Source organism: Microcaecilia unicolor, chromosome 1 (assembly GCF_901765095.1).
Source record: "Microcaecilia unicolor chromosome 1, aMicUni1.1, whole genome shotgun sequence".
NCBI classification, from domain to species: Eukaryota; Metazoa; Chordata; class Amphibia; order Gymnophiona; family Siphonopidae; genus Microcaecilia; species Microcaecilia unicolor.
In genome coordinates, this window is record NC_044031.1 from 534442660 (window position 1) to 534459045 (window position 16386).

Genomic DNA, 16386 nt, shown 5'->3' on the forward strand with positions numbered 1-16386 from the left:
ATACAACTAACAGCTTGTGCACAACGTTGTGAGTGGTGTCCTTCTCTTGGCTGCTCATCCACCACCTCTACCCAGCTGCCTGCGGGCCTCTCTCTTTTGTACCCGTGTCAATTCCATTTCTCCTCACCATCTCTTTGCTGGGTCATCAGGTTGGGGGACATACCAATGTATATGAATGCTGAAAGACAAAAGTGGGTTATTTGCACCAACACTATTCCTCACTCTTGTGCTATACAGGTGAAGACTCAGAGGAGGCTGGCCCTAGTGGCCTGCAAGGCCAACGCCCTACACCATCCGTCCAGCCTCAACCTCCACAGCCTGCAGCACCAGCAGTCCAGCCTCCACCACCTGCACCAGCTGTGCATCCTCCGCGTCCACCACCACCTGCACCAGCTGTCCAGCCTCTACCACCACCAGCTGTCCAGCCTCTGCCAGCACCACCACCACCACCTGCACCGGCTGTCCAGCCTCTGCCAGCACCACCACCACCACCTGCACCGGCTGTCCAGCCTCTGCCAGCACCACCACCACCACCTGCACCAGCTGTCCAGCCTCTGCCACCACCACCACCACCACCTGCACCAGCTGTCCAGGCTCTGCCACCACCACCACCACCTGCACCAGCAGAGGCCGCACCTCCAGCACCGGAGGACTTTGGTGAGGAGGAGGAGGGCCCAGCTCCCCGCCAGAGGCCATCCGCCCAAAGGAGGCAACTCCTGCGGCTGGCCACGGAACTACTCCGCCACAACGTGCGCTTGGAGGAGTACCGCCAGCAGAAACTGGAGCTGCAGCGCCAAGCACTGGAGGCACAGCAGCGAGCACACCAAGAACTCCTCCAGGCGCAACGTGAAGGCCACCAGGAGGTGCTCCAGCAACTGAGACGGCTGGAGCAGAGCATCCAACACCTGCACCCTCAGGGCACCGCGCCTACTCCAGCCCCCATGCTGCTGGAGCAGCCCCTGCCATCAACCTCCTCCTCCACTGACCACCAGCAACCACCAGCTAAGAGGTGGGCATTGCGCTCCTCAGCCTCCGCACCCACTCCTGCTTCTCCCATTCTGGGTCCTGTGGCCAGACCACTACAACCAAGAAGGTGGCCCGATTTCCACGGTGCAGCCGAAGCCGCAGGCTGCCGTGGGGATAGGGAGGAGGACACTGGGAGCAGCAGCTCCGAAGAGGGGGAAGAGACTTCCCGTGCAGCACCAGCTGCAAAGGAAGGGCGTGGGAGGGGTAGGAGGGGACGGGGGAAGGGAAGGGGAAAATGATGGGACATGCTGTAGGGTGAGGGTTGGTGGGAGGGGGGTGGGTGTGGGAGGGGGGGGGGGTGGGGGTGGTGGTGGTGGGGTTGACCAAACACATATGCACTGTATGTAAAAAATAAATGCTCACTTACATTCACCTAAAACTTGTTTCAATGAGTCTTTGTCTTGCTCTTACGCCAAGCTGGTAGGCATTGAGCTCTGCTCTGTGGGCTGGGGGTGGAGGGGGCTCCTCTTCCAGCTCATCTGGGGCCTCTTCTGGTGGTGGCTGTGGCTCCTCTGGGAGAGGCTGTCCTCTGCGCTGGGCCAAATTGTGTAACATACAGCACGCCACAAAGATCTTGGCCACCTTTTCTGGACTGTAGAGCAGCTCTCCTCCAGACCGGTCCAGACAGCGGAAGCGGTTTTTCAATAAACCAAAGGTGCGCTCAATGATCCCCCGGGTGCTGCGATGTTTCCTGTTGTAGGTTTCTTCTGGCCCTGGTTGTGGGTGGATCAGGGGGGTCATGAGCCATGTCCTCTGCGGGTAGCCTCGGTCACCTTTGCAGAAAAGCAGAATGAGATAGATGAGTGTGTATCGCTTGGAGCAGGTACAGGGGGGGCGGGGGGATTTGGATAGTGGGTTGTGGTGGAGGAAGCCAGGGCGGAGGGTTGCCCAGTGGAGGAGGTCTAGTATGGGTGGTACATGCATGTTGCACTTACCTAGTAGCCATCCACCAATGAACTCCCCTTGCTCGAACCTGCGGAAGATGCCCGAGTGCTGTAGGATGTAGGCATCGTGGCTGGAGCCGGGGTACCTGGCACACACGTCTAATATCTCCCCCTGGGCATCACATACAACTTGCATGTTCATAGAATGAAATGCCTTCCTATTTCTGTAGGTGGCTTCGTGTGCCCGGGGGGGTCTGAGGGCTACGTGTGTGCAGTCTATCACACCGATGACCGAGGGGAATCTAGCAACAGCATAGAAGGCAGCCATGTTGTTGTGCAGAGCCTGGGGGGTGGTGGGGAAAGTGATGTAGTGTGAGGTGTGAGTTATGAAGGCATCCAGGAACTGGGTGAGACAGTGTGAAATAGAAGCCTGGGTGAGGCCTGTGTTAGCAGCTAATACGGATTGAAAACTGCCAGTGGCCAGGACAGAGAGAGCGGAAGTGATTTTGAGGTGGGCAGGGATGGGGTTATTCCTACGTGTCTGGGGCTGAAGGAGGGGTTTCAGCTGCTCACACAGCTGACGAATGGTGGCCCTATCAAACCTGAACCTTGTTAGACACTGCTGGTCAGTGAGTTGTAGGAAGGTGGTGCGGGGCCTAAACACTCGGGGCCGTGAATACCTCCTGCGGTGGGTGGCCTCTTCGTGTAGCATGAATGCCACAAGTGCATTAAGTGCATCCATATCCCCACCACCAGTGCAAGTATTAGGACTAGTAGTCAAACAGCAACACACACAGATCTGTCACTTCCAGCCACTACGCCCCTCTGGCCACTCACTCGCCAAACAGTACAGGCACACAGAGACAAACGGAGGTCAGGGAATACAGTATACACGTGGGAAGAGTGAATGGGGAGGGATAGGGGGAGGGGGAGGGGAAGGGGCGATAGAGCAAAGAAGTAGGAGTAAGGAACGGTGAAAGGGTAAGACACAAAAAGAGGCAGGGCACACAGACGACCGTCACAGGTACTCAACACGCTCGGCTTTCTCTCTGCAACCACCACTTCAGCTCTTCCACCAACAATATCGCCACTCTCCAACTACACACAATCGCTAATGAGTCTAAAGACGCTTTCCCCCTTGCTCTGGTCGCTTTTATTTCGGGTCCATCATATTACGCCCATCTTCCCGCTCAACCAGAGCCCTTTCGCTATTCGTTATACGTTGTACCCGTCCACGTCGTATCACCGCCCCTAACACGCCCCCGACACGCCTCTTATTTGGGCGTTTTTACGTCCACGTACGAGCGACACGGACGCACTGAAACATTGCTTTCGATTATATGGATTTACTCGTTTTTGTGAGATTAACGTCCATCTCCCGATTTAGGTCGGCTCTTGGGCGTTTTTCTCGTTCGATTATAAGCAGGTTAGTGTATTATTCTTAACATATTGGCTGTCTTACTGATACAAGAAATTTCTTTTTTTTTACTCACATTTTCTTCCCCTTTTGGCGGTTTGCTCAACAGAACATTAGACGCTGAAAATTAAAGTAAGCGTTTGGGTGTTTTGAGGTCTTTTCCTCGTTTTCAAAGAAGTATTCTGTACTGTTAAAAAAAATTACCACTAGACTCTTCAATATAGTATTTCATATAGTTGTGCCATAACAATCCCCTGAACACCAGCATGAACTGAATTTATCAGTGTATCATCCCTAAGACTGCAGTAAACAACTAGTCCTGTTGTAAGACCTGCTTAGCCTTCCTCTTTGCTGCGATTGTCTTCCATCATAACTCCCTCTGGTAAAAAGAGAGAAAAAGGTGGTTAGTGATGGTAAGGGTATAAGAGGTGTGGTGATCTCACCTAACATCCTTCTCCTAGTGATTTGGGCAATCTGGAAACACTCATAGATTCCAAATTGGGACAGAATGTAGCATCATGGCAGGATCCTAGGTAGCTTGCACACACCTCTGTGATAACATTAGAGACATTGCAGATGACCTGCATGTTCAATGAATAGTAGGACTTTGTGATTCCTATAAGTGGCCCCACTCCTTGCAGTTGATCTCAGGGCTAAATGGTCTCTATCAATAACACCCACCACAAATAAAAAGCCTGCCAGCTCATAGAACCCTGTCATCATTTGATGTTGCTCTACCCAACGCATTGGGAATTTAATATACTAGACGTCTTTTTGCAGAAAGCTCTAAAAGAATTGAGCAATGCAATGCTGTTGACTGGCTAATGCCTTCTGTGGCTTCAGGTAGTGCCTGGAAGCATCCTGTGGCCAGAAATGCTAAGGCAGTGGTCACCTTCAGGTAGACAGATAGAGCTTGTTCGCTCCCTGTTGTGGGCTCAAGATCTCCTCCAGCTGATTGCAGAGATGTACAATTGTCTCTTTATTAAATCTGAATTTGCACACATTGCTCCATAGCAGGTCCATGAACAGTGTTCTAGGCCGGCACACCCTCTGCCCATGGCCTACTCTTCTCCTTTCTTGCCGCCATCTCTCATAGGCCAATATCCACAGTAGCAACATCTCACTTCCACTCATTGACACTGTGCCAACATTATTGCACCCAAAATACATCAACAGTAGCACTCTGTGGTCAACAGCAACTATGGCACAGTACCCTTAATACTTATCATTTCTATAACACTAAAACATAAAACAGTTATGAGATAGTCCCTGCTCAACAAAGATTACAAATAGGCCAAATAAGGGATTAGGGAATTATTAAAATAGACAAGGCTACCGAACATGTGAATTGGGGTTAAGAGTTAAAAGCAGCCTGTAAAGGGTAGGTTTTTAGCCTTGATTTGAATACAGCCACAGATGGAGCATACGGTAAAGGAACGGAGTCTGCAGTTCGCAGTACAAGACAAGGGTACAGATAAGAGAGATTTACCTGATGAATGGAGTTCCCAGGGAGATGTGGAGGGAGAGATAAGAGTGGAAAGATACTGAGCAGCTGCAGGTATGTGTCTGAGTATGTATGTGCAGGACCACACACACACACACAGACAAACAGACACATAGTTAAAAAGACAGGCATGTGCACACCCACAACAGGTAACAGTAGATGAACAGACAGACAGACACACACACACACACTTGCACAGAGGAATGAAATAAATGGACAAAGAGGGCACTGAGGGTGAGGTAAGGGAGTTCAGGTGTTGAGGGTGTGATAGAAGGTGTTAAGATAGATAAGAGCTACAAGTAGAGTAGGGGCATCTTGGGCTCTGCAGGGCAAGTTAAGGGTAGAAAGGTCTCCAATTAGAAGATAGGTAGGGTCTGAGGATGCACCAAAAAGCCAACCAGAAGCACAATGCAATAACTAATGCTCCAGGTCACAAAAGATAAGTTTTTTTGCCAGTTAATCCCTATAAATAGCAGGTGTACATTTGGCACAGGAGATTAGTGTCAACCATCTGTGCACAATTTATAGAAAATAAACTGCGTAGTTGGATGCTGGGCATACCCTGCACCTGCCCACTCTCCGCCCCATTCATGGCACATAAATGTACATGTGTGACCAGACAGCAAAGATGACTCAAAAAGTGGATGATGCTCCAGATAAAAATAGCTGTTTATTGAAGGGTGAACAAAACTCGACACCGCTGTGTTTCAGACGATAGGGTCTGCTTCAGGAGTCTTTTGTGTTCAATAATTATGTCCACTTGTAGTATTTCAACAAAAGTTTGTCTGAATGGAAACTGCTGTGTACTGAGCGCCGGAATAAAATAAAGTTAAAGTCTGCAATAAAACTTTGAGGTGGCGCTTGAAGTTAAAAAGCAATAAACATAAATGTACATGACATACAGCACATGTACACCAATGTATGACATTGCAGAATTGTGCTTAGCATGGAACTACCTTTGATAAAGGGATTAATCATGCACTTATATTTACGCCCAATACCCAGTAGCCCTAGCTGTTTAGGTAGGACCAGTTAATATGTAGACCTAACAGATAGCTTATCCTTTTAAGGTTAGGACTGCATTTTTTGTCATCCCCTAAATGGATAAATTTATCTGGATAGGAGCTGAAAATCACTCTATGTACATAAATGTTGGCTGTCCTAAATGGATTAATTTATTTTGGCCAGACTTCGAGTTGTCTATTCAAAATGTATCCTTTAGCTGGCACTGAATTTTAAAAAGCACTTATGTGATTAGTATTATGTGCTGACTGCAGAAGAACTGCTTTTGAATATCAATTTGTAAATATTCAGGGTGCTCAGAAAAAGGAATCAGTATAGATGCTCCCATAATGCCCGTGCTCCAATCCTGTGCATGACTTGGTATATTAACCAGCACTGTTAGATTTGTTGGATTTTAGGAGGTATAAGTCTGATCCATCGAGTTGCATAACTGAGGTCTTGTTAAATCTGTAAAGTGGTTACGTCCTTTTCCTAAAATCCAACAAATCTAACAGTGGTGGATAGTTTATTGATGGAATCAAGATTGAGTTTACCAGTGTATTGACCTACACATTTCCAAGGCTTTTATTTGTACCCAGTGCTCTCAGTTACAAATTATTTGTTCTTGTCTGGGGACTGGAGTACAGTACTTCCAGAGAATTCCTCGCCATAGCTACATAGCTCCCATTATAATATGTAGATGTTAAACCTATCCAACTTTGAATTGGTAACCTTTAAATCATGGAGCAGGAAGCTTTGTCAGTTAATCACACCTTGAAAAGTTTTCCAGCGAGTTCACCATTCCTCTTTACTTCTGATGGTTCTGGCCAGCAGTCATCTCACTGGTCAACAGTGACCAGCCTTGCTTGACTGCAGTGTTTAAAACCCTTTGCAGCACTGGCCTCCTGATGGCACAACAGACTTCATGGACATGCTGCTACTGCTTATTCCTGCCCTCTTGCTTGCTCAGGTCTGCTCCTGTTCCTGCTGTCCTACCTGCTTAAATCATCTCCTTTTCCTGCCTCTCCTTTTCCAGCTTGGCTACATCTCAGATTGTGACCTCAGATCCCTTTCTTTGCCTTTCACTTTCTTGTTGATTTGTGGGTTACCTACATCCCAAACAGTACCTGAAAATAGGAACAATGTTGTCATTTTTCATTTCTGCTTAAGATGAAAAATTGAAAATTTAGCTTAAACAAAACATACTATTTTACTTTAGCAAATGTCTTCAGAGGCAAATGTTAAAAAAACAAAAACAGCTCATGACAATACATGTGTAGCGCAGTTTTCACAGACCAAGTTCTATGCCTACAGGCAGGTACCTAAATTTTCCTTCAATACCTAGGGCTAAAGGTACTGTGTTAACATGTTAACACACATTAACGCACACTAACATATGTCCAAAAGAGTAATGCACATAGGACTAGATTCTAAATATCGCAACGAGATTTCCACACGGAAATCAAAGAGTATTCTATAAATTTGTTTTAATTTAGTCATACTTTATAGAATACATTGAGCACTGGTCCATGCAACTAAATGTATTCGCGGTCAATTACACCAATGAAAACCTGATATAAATCCCGACACCTAAATTAGGCGTGGAGTGGGTGTATTCTATAACAATGCTCATAAATTTTAGAAACACCCATCATCCACCCATTCCACACCCACTATTCAACTATGCGACTTAGAATTTACGCACACCACGTTACAGAATATGATTAGCAAGTAGGACATGTAAATTCTAATTAATGCTAATTAGTGCTGATAACTCCAGACCGCCCAGAACACAGCAGCCAGACTCATTTTTGGTAAATCACGATTTGAAAGCGCAACACCTCTTTGTGAAAAACTCCATTGGCTCCCTGTCAACGAATGAATAAACTTCAAAGTCCAATCACTGATTCACAAGATTATCTACGGAGAATCTCCAAGCTACATGACCAACCTGATTGACCTACCAGCTAGAAACGGATCAAAATCCTCTCTAACATATCTCAATCTACACCTTCCCAACTGCAAAGGTCTCAAGTACAAAACATACTACACATCCAACTTCTCCGTTATAGGCAGCCAACTCTGGAATGCCTTACCAAGACCCATTCGAACAGTTAGCGACCATCTACCCTTCCGGAAGTTGCTAAAAACGTATCTCTTCAAGCAAGCCTACCCAAATGACCAGACTTAACCTATGAACCCACTCTACACCACTCCTACGTCTCCTACCTCTACATCCCCTGCCCATTTCACCTATATCAACCTATTTCCTAACAACCACATCATACCTCTACTATTGCTACAGCTGTGTTCTTTCTGTGATACTATCCAGCTTATTTTCGAAACAGAAAAACGCCTATAGTGCGACCTAAATCGGGAGATAGACGTTTGTCTCGCAATGGCGCCCAAATCGGTATAATCGAAAGCCGATTTGGGCAATTCCAACTGCACTCCATCGCAGAAACGAATAAAGTTGACGGGGGCGTGTCGGAGGTGTGGTGGAGGCGGAACTGGGGCGTGGTTATCAGCCAAGGAGAGATGGGCGTCTTTAGCTGATAATCGGAAAAAAAGGCGTTTTGACCGCGATTTTGGGTCACTTTTTTTGGACCCTTTTTTTTCACGAACAAGTCCCAAAAAAGTGCTCCAACTGCCCAGATGACCACTGGAGGGAATCGGGGATGACCTCTCCGGACTCCCCCAGTGGTCACTAACCCCCTCCCACAAAAAAAAAACCCACTTTACAAACTTTTTTTCCAGCCTCTATGCCAGCCTCAAATCCCATACCCACCTCCATGACAACAGAATGTGTTCAATCCTCTCACAGCCTTTCCCTGGGTCAGATGTGGCTCTCGGGTGCAGTATAGGGTCACATCAGCATTGCATTGTGGTGGGTGTAGGGTATTGGGCTCCGTGATTTCATTAGCTTGTGTTACAGTCTCACAATGTTGGTAGTTGGTAGGCTCTTCTCCCATGGTGCTTTTCCCCCTGCCTACTGGGTCAGAGTGTGCCCTGTTGTGTTTCCTGTTGTAGTCCATGCGGTAGTGGCCATTTTTGTAAGCCAGTTTTAGTTCCCTTTCCTGTGGTAGCCACGTTACAGAACTTAGCTCTTACCTTGAATGTGGCTGAAAGAGGGCATTTACAGCATTTTGCCAGCTCTGACCTACTGCTAATCTCAGTACCAGGGAGACTCGTTGCCAGTGGGGCACAACCTCTGATCTGCAGTTAACTGTGAGTAAAGGCGGTTATTCCAATAAAGGACGTTTTCGGAGAAATTAGTCTTCAGGTGTCAACTGGTGTGCCAATGTTATATAGCAGCAACCAGTCCTAGAGGCCTGCGTGTATGCAGGTCCCTGGAGCACTTTTAGTGGGTACCGCAGTGCACTTCAGCCAGGTGGCCCCAGTCCCATCCCCCCCACCTGTAACACTTGTGCTGGTAAATGGGAGGCCTCCACAACCCACTGTACCCACATGTAGGTGCCCCCATCACCCCTAAGAGCTATGGTAGTGTTGTACATTTGTGGGTAGTGGGTTTTGGGGGAGGGGGGTTGGGAGCTCAGCACCCGTGGTAAGGGAGCTATGCATGTGGGAGCTTTTTCTGAAGTCCACCGCACTGACCTAGGGTGCCCAGTTGGTGTCCTGGCATATCAGGGGGGTGAGTGTACTATGAATCCTGGCCCCTCCCACGACCAAATGGCTCGGATTATGACGTTTTTGAGCTGGGCGTTTTTAGTTTCCATTATCGCTAAAAAAAACAAACGCCCAGCTCAAAAACGTCCATTTTTTCGAAAATTCGGTTTGGCCCGCCCCTTCACAGACCTGTTCTCGGAGATAAACGCCCATGGAGATAGGCGTTTCCGTTCGATTATGCCCCTCCACGTAATCCATACTATGTAAGCCGCACTGAACCTGCTACCGAGCGGGAAAGAGTGGGGTATAAATGCAACAAATAAATAATAAAGTAATTGCTTGTTAACATCCAATTATCAGCGCTGATTAGCTTGTTAACTAAGTTATGTGCATTTTTATGGAATATGCTTCGATTTCCACTTGGAAATCTTGGCACCATGTATAGAATCCTGGGGATAGGGGGGCACCTCTGTTTGGAGAGTCTCTTCTAAAATGGCATCATGATGCCCAGATTCCACTATAGAATACTAGTATAACCCCATATCAGTGTGCCTTATACTTAGAAACCTGCAGTTACATCTGGCTGTATTCTATAAGTTACACACTTAAGTGACTGCCACTCCCATGTGAACGCTCCACCTGCCTTTATGCACTATGGGCCAAATTCTATAAATGGCGCCTTAAAAATTGGCACCAAAAAACAGGTGCTTAGTGCAATTCTATAAACTATGCCAAAAGTTAAGCCTAGTATATAGTGGTGTTTCCCAAGTCTGGTCCTTGAGTATCATTTGCCAGTCAAGTTTTCAGGATAGGCACAATAAATATGCATGAAAGAGATTTGCATATAATGGAGGCAGAGTATGCAAATCAAGGGTGACCCACTGCTCTGCTGGGATGTCTGTGTGGCCAACCTACTTAGAATATTAGTGCCCCCCCCCCCCTACATTCAAATGGCTTGATTTTATGCATTTTTTTTTTTTAAACAGTCCTAAAAGATAGATGCACTCAGCACAAAATTACTCACAGTACAATACACAACACAGATAACATAAAACAATGCAAACAAAATGCAAGCCAGGTCTTACAGGCCTTCTGAAAACAGTATATGAAGCTTTCTAGTAATTTCACAGTTTTGGAGCAAAATAAGAGAACCCCTAATCTGGGAAGTCAGGCTCATATCTCCTCAACAACAATTTCAAAAGCAACTGGAGCTTCCAAAAACACTATATTAAAAACCATCAACATTGTAAAAATGTGAACAACAAACCACAGGGAACCAGTGTAGTATGTGCAAAGCAGACAAAATTGAATCTGATAACGAAAGACTCAACAAGATTCTGTCATGATCTGAATAGGCTACAAGCTAGACAGCCTTTTAAAAAATAATAATAATAATAATGTCTCTTTAAGAGACCATTACAATAGCCAATACAACTTATTACATAAACATGAATAACTTTTACCAAGATCTCCCTACATAAGTAAGGTCTCAAGTTATGTACCATGTTCAAATGAATCAATATGCAGCTACTCTAAAACCATTCCCAAAACATTAATCTGTCTGCACAGGAATAATAACCCCAGTCACCAACACCACTGGGGCAACAAAATCCATTGTTCTTAAGTTTAAGAAAAAGCACTTCAGTTGAATCACAATTCATTGTACTGATTCCTGTTAATTTAATCCTTAAGAGCAGCTAAGCAACCACTCAATTTCCTCAAAAGCATTGGCACAATCTTTCCCCAGTTCTACCATGATCTGAACTTCAACCACATAATACAAACACTTAAAACCCCAGATACAAATTAAATAGAAGGGGGAAAGACAGGAACTCTGTGGAACCCCAGAGGATACCACTTCAGCATCAGCCATACCTATTCCAAATACCACTCATATCAACACTATGGGTCCTGAGCTGCTACAGCAAAATCCCATGGCCCATGGTGTCAAAGACCACTGACAAATCCGACATAATTAACAAGCAATCCACCCCTCTTTTCAAATTCCTCCATTAAGTATTAGTGAAAACCACAAAAGCAATCTCATTCCCTTGCCCTGGATGTAATTTTCTTGTTGTATTTGAATTTTGACTATATGTGTGTTTGTTTTATAGATCCATCTTGTTTGTTACAGGCATGTGCCAAAACATGGCCATGTCAGTTTTCATATGTTTTTTATTGAATATTTATTAAACTATTCTGTTTTTTTGTTTTACTTTCCCTTTCTTTCCATTTTTTTCTTTTGTAAGACCTTGTCTTGTTGTGCTATAGCTAGTTTATAATTTTCACTATAACTAATTCCTGATCATTAACATTACAAACTAACCAAATGCATCATCTGACAATAGAATAGTCCTCATATCTGCAGTTTGGCTCTTAACCTTCAACAGTTCATTAGCTAAGACTGCAAGATTATGGAAGTAATTGTATGACGGCTTTTTCACATATATGTAGGTGGTGTTTGCTGGGGAGAAAGAGGCATGGGGAAGAGGCCTAGGCAACGGATGCTAGGGAAAGATCAGAAAAAAGAAGCAGGTTATGAAGAAGAAAAGAGATAATGGAACAGGACAGGTCTTTGAAGACAGTAAGAGAGGGCAGGAAGAGGTAAAATGGAGAACTGGAACATGGATAAGGAGGTAAGACATAAGAAAGGAACTGGAGGTAGAGAGAGGATAAATGACACAGAAGGAGCTGGGGTTGGTCAGAAGATGAGGAAGGAGGAAATGTGTAAAGAGGAAAATGAATTAATAAGGAAAGCTAAAGAAATGAGCATGAATTCAAATAACAAAATAAAAAAAGAAACAAAAGGTTTGAAAAAGATGTTATTGTATCAGCCTGGTGCCGGTATGGTAGAGCTGAACAGGTGGGAAGGTTAAGACAGGTCTGGGAAGTGGTGTCAGACCTGAGACGAATGAGTGGAGCATGAGAGAGTGATAGTGTGTGAATGTGTATGTTTGAAAGAGAAAATGAGTGTCAGCTGGGGAGGAGATAGAGAGAAAGCAAATCAATGCCAATCTCAGGGGAGGGGTAGAAAGTTTACCCTTCCCTCAAACACACCACTAATCTCAACTTCCTTGCTTTGCCCACCCCCACCAACCAAAGTGGACAAACTTCACATATGGTACCATTTCCTATCTAAGGACTTGAAAGAAGGACTTTCGTTTTGGACACAGCTTATTGTTTTGACTCTTTTCCTTTTGCTTATGTTTGCTTGTGAATATTTTTTATATGGGGGGTCACTAATACAGATATCTTACCTAAAAATACTCTCAGTATCCACCTGGGTATTTTTTTACAGGACTTTTAAATAATTTATTAATTTGAGTACCTCACTCCAACTTAGATTTTAAAGTTTTGTCCTCCTATGACCCACCTATATCCCTTTCTTTTGAAGTACTGGTCATTCTTGCCATTTTTCTCCCTATTTTCCAAATGCCAGTGTGTTGGGTTTTTTTTCTCATTTAAGTGCCTCTGGGGCCACCTACACCCTCTTAGGAAGAAGTGCAGCTATAAAATTCATACATGTTCAATAAGAATGTTCTAAATATTTTGTAATCTCTAGTATATTTTTTAAATTGCTGTTTTCTGTATATCTAGTAATATTTTGTCATAGTTCAATGTAGCCAATGTAGCTATTCTCAATTGCTTAAAGGGTGACATCTAGTGGTCAGATTCAGAGCCCATGTTTACAGGGTTCCAGAAGACTGTGTGGTGCCTGGTGCCCAGGCAGGACTCTTTAATGACTAGATTATCAGTGTAATAAATAGACTATGAATGAGGGAGATTTCTTGAATAGTTGCAAACGATGGCCCATAATACCAGATCTCAGCCTCAGTTCTGATTGAAAAGTTGCAGGAAGGAACTGAGGTCACTAAAAAAAAAAACCTGCCATAAGTAACAGTTGGCATTTTTCATGGTGTCTCTACTCATTTCTTTTCTTTTCTTTCCTCTCTCTCTCTCTCTCTCTCTCTCTCTCTCTCTCTCTCTAGGAACCTCCCTCTTGCCATTGCCATTTCTATGCCTATTGTGACAATCATTTACTTGCTCACCAATGTCGCATACTATGCTGTACTGGATATGCCAGCTGTCCTTTCAAGTGATGCTGTTGCAGTGGTAAGTCTGCCATTAATAACTATAATGTTAATGCTCCTTCAAATATTTGTAGTAGATACTTTTAATCTTAACTATTACATGGTTTATTTGTATTATGAAATGATTTAACAATTCTATATTGCAGCAAAGCTTGCTTTTCCTGTGAATACATTGTTCAGTTTTAAGTACTGCCCACTACCTGTAATGTGCAGTCCGTGCCTGTCAGTTCTCACGTTCTAATGTGCTGTGGAGTTTGAATGAGATATTTAGTGCACTAGTTTTTTTTTAGTATGCAGTAGCTATTATTGTGGACCTGTTTTAATAGCTAGCGCAAGCCCAGTCCCACACTATCTGCTTAGTACAATTCAGTAAATAGGCTTCATACTTTCTGAAAACTGGTACAAAATCAACATGTAAAAAATACATGTGGTCTTTATCCCAATATGGACAGTTTGAAACTTGCCATGCTTGAGTACCCAAACCTCCACACCAGGGGTAAGGTAACAGGAGCTTGTAGCATCATTGGCTCTTCCCCTTTTTTAAGTTCATTTAGTCTGGCTGCCCATTGCAGAACCACAGAGGCCATGTAATCCTAAGCCCAGTGACATTACTGATGCCTGCTAGGTTAGGAGGAGAGTGAAGCACCTGTTATTTTGCCCCTAGTGTCTGGGTGTTCAGGTGTTCCAGCATCAGTAGTATCCTCTGTACAGCTTAACACCATCCATGCTTGAAGCATCAATGGCGCCGACTTTTTCCCATCATCATCAGGACTTCCTGCCTACTTAAGAACTATAGTGGCTGTGTAGCAGTGTGCCACAGCAGTGCACCAAAGGGGTACACATAAGGGACTTGCCCTTAAAGAGCTCCTCAAAAATCCTCTTGGAGGAGCCATTGTGAAGAATGGACTTAGGGTGTAAAACTAAGTGATGTAGAGGGGCATTTTCGAAAGGGACATCCAAGTTGCGATTTGGATGTCCTTGCAAAATCCATGGGTGGGGAAACCCGTATTTTCGAAACAAGATGGACGCCCATCTTTCGTTTCTAAAATACTGTCAGAGATGTCCAAATCCTTAAATTTGAATGTCCCTAGATTTGGTTGTCCCTAGACATGGACGTTTCTGACTTTCGGCGATTTTCGAAACCAAAGACGTCCATGTCAAAAACGGCCAAATGCAAGCCATTTGGGCGTGGGAGGCGCCAGCATTTCTAGTGCACTGGTCCCCCTGACATGCCAGGACATCAACCAGGCACCCTAGGGGGCACTACAGTGGACTTCAAAAATTGCTCCCAGGTACATAGCTCCCTTACCTTGTGTGCTGAGCCCCCCAAAATCCACTACCCACAACTGTACACCACTACCATAGCCCTTACGGGTCAAGGGGGGCACCTAGATGTGGATACAGTGGGTTTGTGGTGGGTTTTGGAGGGCTCGCTGTTTCCTTCACAAATGAAACGGGTAGGGGGGTATGGGCCTGGGTCTGCCTGTCTGAAGTGTACTGCAGTACCCAGTAAAACTGTTCCTGGGACCTTCATGCGCTGTCATGGACCTGAGTATGACATCTGAGGCAGGCATAGAGCCTGGCACAACATATTTTTAAAGATGATTTTTGAGGGTGGCAGGGGGTTAGTGACCACTGGGGGAGTAAGGGGAGGTCATCCCCGATTCTCTCCGGTGGTCATCTGGTCATTTTGGGCACCTTTTTGTGCCTTAGTCATAAGAAAAACAGGTCCGGGGAAAATGTCCAAGTGTTTGTCAGGGACGTCCTTGTTTTTTTCGATTATGGGTCAAGGACGTCCAAGTGTTAGGCACGCCTAGGTCCCGCCTTCACTATGCCTCTGACACACCCCCTTGAACTTTGGCCATCCTTGCGACGGAGTGCAATTGGAGATGTCCTAAATTGGGTTTCAATTATACTGATTTGGACGTCCCTGGGAGAAGGACGTCCATCTTCCGATTTATGTCGAAAGATGGACGTCCTTTCGAAAATGAGCCCAATAGTGTGTTGGTGAGAGAGTAATAATGTATAAACAGGAGGAAATTATTATGAGGATGATGGGTGGGAGTCATTTTAAGGCAGACTTATCCAAGTTCAGTCCTCGATGGCCACAAACAGGCCAGATTTTCAAGATATCCCTCATGAGTGCACAAGAGAAATTTGAATACAATGAAGGTAATGGGTATGCAAATGACTCTCATACATATTTATTAGGGATATCCTGAAAATCTAGCCTGCTTGCAATTCTTGAGGACTGAACTTGGACAAAAGGGATGTAGTAAGTGTAAGGATGAAGAATGGGGCAAGAAAAGGTATGATAGGGTATTGATAAACAGAGGTAGAAATAAAGATGAAAGGTAAGCAGCAGATCATAGGAGTATTGTTGAATGCCCAGTATGGGCTAAATGTTAATTATTTTGCATGATTTCATTGAGGATCATCATTGAAGATATAGTTTTCATGAAGGAATTAGGGTTACAAAGACATTCAGGGTGGTGGAAACAGCTCTGCTCAAGGGGTTATGGCAGGATTTTTCAGACAAGTATGAGTGGGAGAGTTGGGGAGGTGTTGTGTGTGTTTAAGAAAGATTTGAATATGGTAAAAGTGAAGTCACGGGCAGGGAAAGGATAGAAGAGATAGCTGATTAAAGTAAATGGAATGGGGAGAATTAGAATTTTAACAATTTATGCCCCGCCAAATAGTATGGTAAAGGGAAAGAATGGATTATTTATTAGAAATTACATCAGATATGACTTTGCAATTTCCAAAATTAATTGTGAGTGCCGACTATAATCTTCATATTGATGTGAATAAGTTGGCCCAACAATGGGTTATACA

The 16386-nt window shown here is 44.8% G+C and overlaps 1 protein-coding gene across 2 annotated transcripts in view; it reads left to right on the top strand.

Moving 5' to 3' along the window:
* The window catches only part of SLC7A13 (solute carrier family 7 member 13), a 109297-nt gene that overhangs the window by 61907 nt on the left and 31004 nt on the right, over nt 1-16386 (top strand). For both annotated transcript variants that reach the window (XM_030216319.1, XM_030216311.1), the window contains one exon: nt 13450-13573. In XM_030216319.1, the coding sequence (XP_030072179.1) occupies nt 13450-13573 (124 nt within the window). The remainder of the gene's footprint in view (nt 1-13449; nt 13574-16386) is intronic.